The sequence below is a fragment of the Vipera berus genome (assembly GCF_964194415.1).
Source record: "Vipera berus genome assembly, chromosome: 3".
Lineage (NCBI taxonomy): Eukaryota > Metazoa > Chordata > Lepidosauria > Squamata > Viperidae > Vipera > Vipera berus.
The window spans coordinates 125,018,581-125,030,950 of NC_138204.1; the positions used below are offsets into that span (position 1 = coordinate 125,018,581).

Genomic DNA, 12,370 nt, shown 5'->3' on the forward strand with positions numbered 1-12,370 from the left:
CTAGCAAACAAAAGTTCTTCAAGCTGGAAAAAATCATTTATTTAAATTGCTGGTTTGTAACAGTAATTTTTAAAGCTCCTCAATTGAAAAAAAAAGAGCTAAGAGTAATTTGTGCCCTCAAAGAGTGAAATTGTAAGTTCAGATCCCTCTCCTTAATCAACATGCCATGTAATGAGAAAACACAAGCTAAGATATTTTGCTCACCAACAGCTCAATCCCCATGCAACTACATTTTTCTCTGATCTTTCAAAACCAGTTTTATTCAAATAAAATTCGGGATGCTAGAAGCAGTAGATACAGGATGACTCATTGCTTTCCTGGCACATTCCCTATTGTTGTCTTTGAACTAAAAGAAAGCATAGATCAGTGAAGAGAAAAGGTAGGTGTAGGTGTGTGTTTTGCATGGGGAAAAAAAACCCTCTGGTTGATAGACTAACGATGGAGTTAAGATTGAAGCACATATTTTTTTTAACAAGGTCCTTTTAAGGAAGCAACAGAAAAGAAAAATCCTACATTTATAAACAACCAACATGCCTAGGTCTGCTGTCCTCAATATATTGGGCTTCCTAAGCGTTTGCTTTTTGACTGGGGCAAAGAATCATTGTGCCCCACACAGTTGGGCTGCACTGCGGCAGCTGAGGCTTCCTGGGGCTTTGGGGCTTTAAACTGCACTGCTGGGCATGCTGCAATGCTGAAGCATCCAGGGGAGGCTGTGACTTTGCACTGTGGCTCAGATCCGAAATGGTTTATGGCAAACCTGGATCTGGCACTTGCAATAAAATAAACAGCTGTGCAAGTAATCCTCCATGATGACCGTAATTGAGCCCAGAATCTTGGTTGTTGGGCAAAGTGGTCCTTAAGTGAGATACCACTTGACCATTTTACTCAATGGCCGCAGTCCCAGTTCTCCCGATGGTGGTTGTTAAGCAATCAAGTGGGTCATTAAGCAAGCGCTGGGGAGAAGGCCCAGACCTCCCACCTCACCCAAAGCTTGGGCCCTCACCCCACCCCACTGGGGAGAACAATTGCGAGAATGATGTCATTTGCTAGTGAGGGAAATCCCTCAGTTTGCTGGAGGAACACACTTCAAATCTGGTGAAAATGCTAGTTAATGTTCTACTTCTAGAAGTAGAGTACACCAATATTTGCAAGTGTTTTCCCCTCCTCTGCAGAGAGGGAAACACTAATGAATGCCATCATTCTAAGTCTTTCAGGATGCTGGCGTCCACTAGTGACTTTCCCTCCCCTATGGAAGAGAAAAAAGAACACCAGCATTCCTAGCCTTTCAGAACACTGGCACTTGGAGGGGAGAACCCTAGCAAACACCAATGTTCTGGAAGACGCAGGATGCTGGATTTCACTAGCATTTTTGCTAGATTGGAGGTCATTCTTCCAGCGCGTAGGACAATTTCTCCACCCTGCATGAAGGGGAGCAGAAATCCCTTGGCACACTGAGATAATCAACCTCAAATCCAATATTCCATCCACTTGTAACCTTCCGTGTCAGGTTCCCCATTGTCTTTCTGGGGTAGTTGGCAGGTAAAAGGTAAAGGTAAAGGTTCCCCCGCACATGCGTGCTAGTCGTTTCCAACTCTAGGGGCTGGTGCTCATCTCCGTTTCAAAGCTGAAGAGCCAGCGCTTGTCCGATGACGTCTCCGTGGTCATGTGGCCGGCATGACTAGACGCCAAAGGCGTCTAGTCATGCCGGCCACCTTCCCACCGTAGTGGTCCCTATTTTTCTACTTGCATTTTTACGTGCTTTCGAACTGCTAGGTTGGCAGAAGCTGGGATGAGTAACAGGTGCTCACTCTGCTACGCGGCACTTGGGATTCGAACTGCCAAACTACCGATCTTCTGATCGACAAGCTCAGCGTCCTAACCACATAACCACAGTGCACTTGGGAACTGGTCGTAAATGTGAACAGATTGCCAACTGTTCTAAATACAGTCATGTGACTGGGGTGTGTCTGTGTGCAATGGTTTATAAGAGCCAGAAGTACTTTATGGGGCATAAAGCACCTATTCCACAGCTTCTGTAACTGTGAATAGTCATTCAACAACCAGTTTTAAGTTGAGGACTAACTATAGCATCTTACCTTGAAATCTCGGAATATACTAAGATATTCCATCATTTTTAAAATTAACACCATGACAAATGCAAGCACACTTCAAAGATTTTTTTCCAAACCATTCAATATACCTATACAACCAATCACACAGTGTTTTAAGACTCCTTACAGGCATACTAAGCACATCACAATGGTTACAGATATACAACAGTACAAAAGTAACTTTCTTTTAAAGCCTTTTGAGTCAGTGTTGACTCCTAGTGACTGACTACCTGGACTACTCCCTTAAAGTTTTTTTTTGCAATGTTTTTGGAAATAGTTTGCCATTGCCTCCTTCCTAGGCCCAATGTCACCCAGCTCAGTCTCCTTATATATTTTTTTATTGAAAAGTTTTACAGTACATTTTATTTTTAACAAAACAAAACAAAACCCCTCCCCTCTTCCCAACCCTCTCCAATACCTCCCTCCCTCCCCGACTTCCCAGAGCTAAATACAAGGTATAACAGTAAAAACAATCATAATCTACCATATGCAAACAACAATAACTATTAAATCTGTCGCACTTTAACTCTTATAAAATAACTACAAGCAACCTATAAAAATTTACAGTTAGAGATGGTAAAGCCATTAAGGGAATTGTTTCAGACAATTCAAATGGGAGGAGGGGTGCCTCCGTCTTGGAAAACTGCTTTTATTTCTTTGATTCCGAAGGAAGATCAGGATGTCACCCAAGCAAAAAATTATAGACCAATATCACTTTTGAATACGGACTACAAGATATTTGCTAAGGCTTTAGCTAACAGATTAATGAGGGTACTGCAACAAGTAATTCATGGTGACCAAACTGGGTTTATAAGTGGTAGACAAACAACGTGAGGCATATAGTTGACTTGTTGGAATTTCTGGAAAGAAACAATCAGATCCCTGCAGCGTTGATCTTTTTGGATGCTGAAAAAGCCTTTGATCAATTGGATTGGCAATTTTTGTTGAAAGTATTAGATAAAATGAATTTTGGGGATAAATTCTTACAACCAATTAGGGCACTATATCAAAAGCAAACAGCCCGTATAATAGTAAATAATAGTCTGACCGAAGTATGTAACATTGAAAAGGGCACAAGGCAGGGGTGCCCGTTGTCACCTTTATTATTTGTTTTAACATTGGAGATATTACTGATTAAAATACGGGATTCGGAAAAAATTAGGGGAATTCAAATAAGAGATCAGGATTATAGACTGAGGGCGTTTGCAGACAATCTGGTTGTTACGGTGACCCAGCCAGAAAATTCAGTTGTAGAATTGATGGAGATAATAATGCAATATGGGAAAGTTTCTGGATTCAAGGTTAACATACAAAAAACTAAAATGTTGTCTAAGAATATGACAGTATCACAAAAGGCTGCTTTAGAAGGGCTAACAGGATTTGAAATTGTCAAAAGGGTTAAATATTTGGGGGTATATTTGTCACCCTCAAATGCAAAGCTATATAAAAATAATTATGAAAAGCTATGGGGAAAAGTTCAAAAAGAATTGGATAGCTGGAAAAAACTACAGTCTCCTGATTTTTAGCGTTGTGCCTTAACCACTACAACAAACTGGCTCTCTTAATAGCAACCTTCCAGTTTACAATCTAATGCAGCCTTGACTATCCTGGTTTCTTTAAGATAATGACCATAAACTTTAGCTAATATCTGAAGGGCATCAAGTTGGGGAAGGTGTTTTTCTAAAAAGAAACTTAAGAAAAGGGATCAGAAAATGGTAACATAAAAGAAAAACATGCCATATGTACTGTTGAAAAGTTCTTGAAATTGACAAAAACATAATTGGCAATATGCCCTGGATAAATGCACTGAGAATCGCATAAAGTGCATGTTTTAATATAGTTATTTTCAGTTAATATTTTGTGCAATTCCATTATTCCATTAATCTGCATGATACTTTAGTGAAATGGAATTTATAATAGATTTTAAAATAAAAGCCAGGACATCCATTTGTAAAAACTTTTGTATCATCTGCTTAAATTTCACACATCATAAAGCTCTGTGAACAAATTAAAGTAGCCTTAAGTTATTTGGTTGATGGACCTTGATCATACTATTGCACTAACTATATATGGTGGATGTCCAAGCACCCAGTAGCCATTGATATGTAAAAACAAATTAACCACTGGCACCTGGGATGCCTTTATAGATTAGAAGGGGGGGAAAAAGCCTTGTTATGTGATTCCTGAAAGGCTTTGCTATTTCTCTGTACACTCTTTCTAATAATGACAGAAGAGTAAATAAGAAAACAATCTACAGAGTGTCACAACATGGAGATGTTCTGAAATAGGGTATGGAGCAAGACTTCATGAAATTTGGGAACATTCCAATCAACGTTTTTACTTGTGGCATTTTAATGTTCTACTATGTTAGTCATTAATCTGTAGGACCTGTTTGACAAACATTCTATACAATGAATGGTAAATGCTCCACAATATCACACAGCTACTTTCCCCCAGGGTAGCTCAACTTCTCCCACCTGCATAGTTACACAAAATCAAGAGGTATGGTACAGATAATAATAATTTGATATATTCCAGGCAAATGGCCACACTTGTTTTTAGCAGAAAAATCTTGAAAGATTTTATTGGTATGTTATGGTATAATCTTTTGAAAGAAAAAAATCCTTAGTGATATATATATAATACTCAATTTAAACAACAGCTCCTTTACTGCCCATCTCTGATATTCTCCCATTTGTTCATTCATATAAAATTGTCCCTTAAAACACTGGAGAAGCTTCATTCACCCTTTTCACTCCTTAAAGCAGGGGTAAAGAACGATGGCTCTTTTATGACTTGTGAATTTCAACTCCCAGAAATCCCAAGCCAGCCATGTTGAAGTCCACAAGTCATAAAGGGCCCATTGATCCCCACCTCTGCCTTAAAGGATAACTGAAGTTCCCAACATATAGGCTGATCATTTGGCTACAAGGCTGGTGGGGTAACACCCGCACTCCTATAGGCCTAAAAGGTCAATCTTTAAAAATATAATCTCCCCCTCCCAACTGAAAGAATGTTGAAGAGTCCTAGGTCAAGGGTAGGCAACCTTGGCTCTTTTATGACTCATGGACTTCAATTCTCAGAATTCTTGAGCCAGCATAGCTGGCTCAGGAATTCTGGGAGTTGAAGTCCACGAGTCATAAAAGAGCCAAGGTTGCCTACCCCTGTCCTAGGTGAAAGCAATCACATTTACTAATTTTTTTTTTAAAAAAATCCATGCTTCACAAAAAGAAATATCTAGCTTTGTTTTATCTAATATCAAGATCTTGAGGGGTGTTTACCTGGCTGTTTAAACATTGGTTTGTAGTAGTGAGTAAAGTACTATTTATTTAAGATTCACAGTATGATCTCCAATATTACAATTTGCCCCACAATTATAACTGTGTATAATCATAATACAGCTCTCATAATTTGTATCATTATCTTATCTTGGAAAGTAGGGCTATAACCATTCATAAATTCTTGGAATTTGCCATCTTCACAGTTTGATACAATTCAGAAAAAGGACAGAAGTTACATTTTGGGTAAAAAAGTGTGTTTGTAATTTTAAGTAAGAATGAACATATGAACAGAAAACAAAAAACTTAACACTGCACACCTATACTTTCACTTTGGTTCTCAATTCAAAGTAGGAACTGATGAGAGGCCTCAAAATGGGATGTACATAATTATTAAAAAATAAAAAAAATAAAAAAATTCTGCTTGACCATTTTTAAATAAAGTATCAACAACTATTTTCTACCATAATAGTTTTACCCTATATACTTGCAGATAGGACAAGAATTTTAGATACCAAAATACTGTATATCCCCATGGATAAACTAATCCACAATATTATATGGTAATACTTTTTTAAAGTACCTGTATATCCCATATATACTTGCGGATAAGCCCAGGCTTTGAATTTTTAACCAAAATACCAGTAAAATTCAGGTCAGCTTATATTCACAGGTAGCACGTTTTTTAAAAAATGAAGGGTCTTATATGTAGCTGGGTTTATATGCACTTATACATGGTATGTCTATTGTTGTGTCACTATGAATTTCTAAATTTAGGGTATTCTACATTTCCCTAGGATTCTCTGACATACAAATCATGTTTTGCCACTATTCCATAGTAAAATGGTAAGATGGCTATAATAAATAATATTGAATGAGTGAAAAAAAATAAAAAAGGGGATGATGAGGAAAAAGAAACCCTGAGCTAAAAAACACAAAACCAGCATCTGGTAATCCTTTACTACATATTTGATTCCTGGGATTTGAAGAGTCATGAAGCACTTCTACGATCAACTGACAATAAAGACACAAGGAAGGATAAGAAATCTATAGGTTTCTTCACTTCTTATCAGAGAATCCAAACAAACAGGAGGGTTTCCACTGGGTTTCTTAACACTTTTCAAACAGCCCATTTGTGAATCTTCAGCCTTTCTAGATATGAAAAATTCAAGCTCTGAGGCTAGTTAGACACTATTGGATATGGAGTATTTTTCAACATTCTTACAGTAAACAGCTCTGATATTCGGGATTTTGCCCATTCACCCAATCCCTGCCACAGCTAGAATGATCAGTCACAAGACTGAACTGGTGAGGCTGAATAAAAGTAACTTGGCTAAGAGTGAGGCTGAATGAAGCTGGATGAATTCCAAAAAAACCAACTATTCTTTGGAATCCAATTCTTCCTCCAGGACGTGCTGCACTGAAGACAAAGTTGTGATACTCAGAATCCACATGCATAGGAGAAATTTCTACCCAAACACTACCTATGTACACAGATAGCTAAAACACACGGAGTCTAGACAAAGCTTGTCTGCCTCTGTCAGTATTACTTCTACTGCTCTCCCTTCGAGCTTATTTTTTTTCTGCTTCAAAATGAAGTATTGCACTGCAGCAACTTACTATTCTCATTTGCTGAACATGTGGGGGTTGTTGGCATTTTAAGAAACAGAGACGGCATTCGTTGCTAGCATTTCACTTTTCCAGAAACATATTTCTCAGTTATTTTTTTTTAAAGAGAAAAAAAAAATCAGAAAAGCCAGAAATCTGGCAAGCATAAAATGTGGTGATTGAGTAAAAACCATGGCCACCAGTTGGGAATCCTAGCCACACAGAAACCCACTATTATCGTTATTGCTGATAGGATTCCAAACACTGTATGACAACTTTTTCAACCTGACAAATGTATGACAAATACAGAACTGACAACTTCTGTATTTACACTGGTCAAAGTAAGACGTTTCCTCACTCTGGACCTTTTTGAGAATTTCAGTTCAATTCTTTAAAACTGGACGCATTTCATTTTTAATCCACTAATGCATGCTCATTCTAATGAGTCATTGAAAAGAAGCAAGAGACAGACAGTTCTTACTGCCTGGCTGGCTGCAGCAGATTCCTGCTGATGACAACAATTTATTTGATGGTTGCTTAAAAGTCCTTTTAAAACATTTTATTGAATTCCAAAAATGCTATTTCCTCTGAAGTTATTTCTCTATACATGTCATAAGACTAGTTAAATCATACTTGGATTTGAGCACTATTTTCCAAAATATCTTCAGATGGCCAACATAAAAAGTACAATTGTTTCTTTCTGTCTCTGTCACATAACACTTTGTCATTTAAAATTTAGTCTTCCTCAATTGCACATTTAAGGTATAGTTTATGACTGGTTTGATCCAGATTTAGGTAAGTGTAATAGTGTTAAATTTCTTCCCTCTCAGCCTCAGGTGCTACAATTTGTGTCATTCATCACAGTCCTCTAACTACCTCTCAAGCACTTGAGAAATAGATGAGCAGCTGCAGGAAAGAGCTACAAGCTATTCCCTTGCTATATGATACACCTTAATTTTAGTCCAATCCTATAATCTTTCTTATGGCTACTTTTAAGACATAGTATTCTAAGAGAAGGGTAAAGGAAAATTCCCATTCTAAATTTCCAGGACTGTTCCTGCATAGTTCTCAACTGAAGATTTTTATGTACCGTATTTTTCGGACCATAAGACGCACCCAGTTTTTAGAGCAGGAAAACAAAAAAAAAATTCTTTCTCCTTCTCTCTCTCTCCCTCTCTTTCTCTCTCTCTCTCTCTTTCTCTCCCTCCCTCTCCCATTATCCCTTCCTTCCTTCCTTCCTTCCTTCCTTCCTTCCTTCCTTCCTTCCTTCCTTCCTTCCTTCCTTCCTTCCTTCCTTCCTTCCTTCCTTCCTTCCCTCTCTGCATTAGAGCAGTACCCGCGGAGCCGGCCCTGCAGCCCGGCTTTCTCTTGTAGAAAGCAAGCTGAAACGGAGTGAGGGAGATTGCCAGAAATGCGAATCGGCCGATCTCGCGCTTCTGCAAACTCCCTCGCTCGGTTTCAGCTTCCCTTGCTACAAGAGAAAGCAGGCTGAAACGAGGCAGATTGCAGCAGCGCGAGATCAGCCGATTCGCATTCCTGGCAATCTCCCTCACTCCGTTTCAGCCTGCTTTCTCTTGTAACAAGGGAAGCTGAAACCGAGCGAGGGAGAGTGCAGGAGCGTGAGATCGGTGTTTCTCAGCACGTGCCGATTCGTGCTCCTGGCAATCTCCCTTGCTTTCCACTTGCGGAGGTTGGGGCTGGCCATAGGGATCACCTTCGGACCATAAGACGCACCCTCATTTTCCCCCCCACTTTAGGGAAAAAAAGTGCGTCTTATGGTCCAAAAAATACGGTAATTGTTTTATGCAATTTGAGGTCATGTTTGTTTTTAAAATTGTTCTTAAATTCATCCCACATTGTTTACTTGAATTAAAAAATAATAATTCACTCCTCTTTTTTCAAATTTTCTAAATTTAGCTAACTTTTATTCTGAAATAAAAGAGGGACAAAGAGAATAAACAGTTTGTTGTATGTATCTTAGGAACCTGATTTTCCTGAATATGGAATGAACTTATTAGTTAATAGCTGATTTAAAAAAACTATTACATTTCAAACTACATCCTTAACTTGAAATTCCTATCGTTCAGCAAAAACACTGAATGTCTTCAGCTCTTGATAATGGAAGTTTTTCTATTCAGTTATGAGGAGTCTTAACTTGTTAACTTTCTCAATCCACTCCCCCCCCAACATCTACACCTATATACAGCTAAAACTATTTTTGCAAAACCTTTCACTGGGCAAAAAAGTGCATCATAGGCACAAATTTTTGAACAAAGTTGCTTCAAATGTCATGTTATGACATAAAATAGCAGGAAGTTGCAAGGCCCAAGGCCAGCAGCCAGACATGTTGTTGCTACCATGTAAGGAAGGGAACGAGGGGATGTGGGGAGATGTGGGTAAGCAATGGTACATGGAGATACACAAGAGGTGCTATGGGTTGGGTACGGTATATGGGGGTGTATCAGAGACGCCACACTGGCTGGGATGTGCTGGTGGGCAGTGTATGTTGGAAACTGTACATGGGAGTGCACAAAAAGTGCTGTGCAGATTGAATAGGGAACAGGGAAAGAGGCATGGGACAAGAAGGGTTTGTGAGATATGTAAGAGTTGCTATGTGGGTCAATTAGGGCACATAGAGAATGGGTGGTGCAAGAAAATTGCATGGAGGACATAGGAATGTGTGAGAGATGCCACAGCAGTCAGGAAGGGTACACAGCATGCCGCAAGGGTCAGAGAAGACACGCAGCATGATGACACAGATTGAAGGAGGATGTAGGGAGGTGGCATGGACTGGAAAGGGTGATGGAGATTTTGTCTTCCTTGTTCCTCCCTTCCTTCCCAATTCCCTTTCTAGCAGGCAGGTAAGTGGCTGTTGCTAGGTGTGAGAAGGAAGAAGGGATTGCAAGATTGACTGGGCAAATGTCACAGAATGTTGAAAACAAGGATCACAGACTGCAGCAGCAGCCAAGTAACACTGAAGCAGACACAACTTCCACAACTTTCATTTTTCTCAGGAATAATAGGTCCCATATTTTGCATACACTCTGTAAATTAGCCCACTTGAGATTCAAGAATTGTTACCCTACGATGCACCATTTCATCCAGTTGAAGGTCATGACAAGAGTTTTAGCGGTATATAGTTAGATACATCTTTGAATGTATCTCAATCTTTTCAGTGAGGCCAGTGAGGCCAGAAGTTCTTTCAGTGTTGAAGACACTGAGGAATCTGGTTAAGAAAATATCTCTGAAAGGATTACCCATTGGAACATAGGTTGTCTAGGTTCTAATAAAATCAAGTATTCCTTCAAACCAATAGAAATGTTTTGTATAAAAACAAAAAAAAGCCTACCTGGTCCCATGGACAGATTATTCCTCCAAACCACATGAAGAGATATCCCATGGCAACAAGGCATACCCAGACAACCACAGAGAAAACACGTAGGAACTTTTTGAATAATGGTTCTATGCAGGCAAGGATAAATATGGCAAAGAAAATTGCCAGAGCGGTAGGAACAGTTATCAAGAATGCGACATGGTCCTCCGTTTCCTGAAAATAAGAAAATATGAAAACTTACAATTTATTCTAAGAAAAAGAACTCAATGTTTACCATCCTCCATTGAAATAAATACCAAATTAATAAAACTTTGCCAGACTTATCATGCATTTTAGATTACCATGTATTGCATTTTCAAGGGCCAATTATGTTTGTGTAAAGCAGAGGAGGGGTGTCACGGGGCAAATTTTTAAAAAACAATATAAAGAATAATGTATTTTAAATAAAAAGAGAGTGAAGCAATATATTTTCTAGCTAATGCTTGAAGAATTAAAACCTATCAGTTTGGAACTTGAATTGAATTCTCTTATGAATGTAAGATTTTATTATGCTGCTCAGTTGCCTTTCACGATATACTGCATTTGCTAGGAGGAAAAAAAAAGTAGTTAACACAGTTTGTCTTTCTGCGTGCATAAACCAGAAACTAGATTTTATTTTATCAGGGTTACTTAATTCTGAATAAACACTCTGAGGAACGCATTGTCACTTACTTGCAGTCTAAAGCTAGGATCCAAAGCAGCATGAAACTAATTCCACGAATTCCAGGAGTTAGTTTATGCTTTCCTTCCATAAAACATGGCAAACTGTAGATGGAAATTTCCAAGCAGTTATGCCAGGATAGTGTGTTTTAGAAATTTCTACAAGCTGACTTAAACCCCTCACATTAGCTTAAGGAGTCCTTGAGAACCAGTCTTTGGGATCCTTTCTGTATAATATACATACAATATTTATTTGGAGACTGTCTTTCTAACAAAATCATTTTCTGGTGCTCAAAAAATATACATGGTACACTTGAAGTAAAGAACGTCTCTTCCAAACATTAGCTTTCAGGGTAGGGTGAGGTTGCGATTAGATTTTTGTTGAGTGTGAAAGACTGTGAGCCTAATCTATTTCTTTGGCCAAAAATTCTAAAAATCTCCATAATTTACTTTGCATCTGTTTTCAGTTTCCATCTCCAAGTGCTGTTTCCCTTTCTGAAATCCACCCACATTAGATTTAAAAGAAACTTTTGCCAACTTCTATACAAAGCCATAACAAAACCCTGAATTATTTTGATAAATTATTTTGCAATCTAGATTTTATTTTAATCACTTTTCCATTTCTCACATAAGGCAAACCAGCCACGTATGAAAATTAAACTGAAATCTGCTTGATTCCTTCTATAACCTAGTGGGAGGAGGAGAGAAGAGTGGAGTTCACACATAATCTGCAATGAAGCCAGATAAATACTTTTCCATAAAATAGAAAGGAAAGGTTAGAGAATTCACTGGATAACAACATAACTGTTGACTACATATTTGTAATACAATGTATAATACACTGCATTTACTTTAAAATTTATTAACCTCAAGGATTGAGCAAATCATGCTTAATTTTATTTTTTTATTTTTATTTTTTTAAAATTCCATTTATATCCCGCCCTTCTCCGAAGACTCAGGGCGGCTTACAAGCTTAGCAGTAGCCTTCATTCTATGTATATGCCTGCTTATTAGGGCTTTCACACACCCCCAAGCGGCATTATTACAAAGTCAGCTTAATTGCCCCCAACAATCTGGGTCCTCATTTTACCTACCTCGGAAGGATGGAAGGCTGAGTCAACCTTGAGCCTGGTGGGATGCGAACCTGCACTAATTGCAGGCAGCTGGTGTTACTTAAGGAGGCATTAGCCCACTGCTCCACCAAGGCTCATTTATATAGATAAGCAGCTTTTAATTCAGTCTGAGAGCATTCCATGAGTTCTGTAATTTCCAAACTGATTTATCACTCTCTCACTGTAAGTAGTACTATAACTCTCAGAATAGCAAATCTGATTTCTGGT

At 38.5% G+C, this 12,370-nt stretch overlaps 1 protein-coding gene across 1 annotated transcript in view; it reads right to left on the minus strand.

The window, feature by feature from the left end:
* ADCY2 (adenylate cyclase 2) overlaps positions 1 to 12,370 on the minus strand; it is a gene marked incomplete at its 5' end in the record, with an annotated part of 156,214 nt that overhangs the window by 121,642 nt on the left and 22,202 nt on the right. Inside the window, one exon of the mRNA XM_081324024.1 lies at positions 10,347 to 10,544. Coding sequence (XP_081180150.1) covers positions 10,347 to 10,544 — 198 coding nt within the window. The remainder of the gene's footprint in view (positions 1 to 10,346; positions 10,545 to 12,370) is intronic.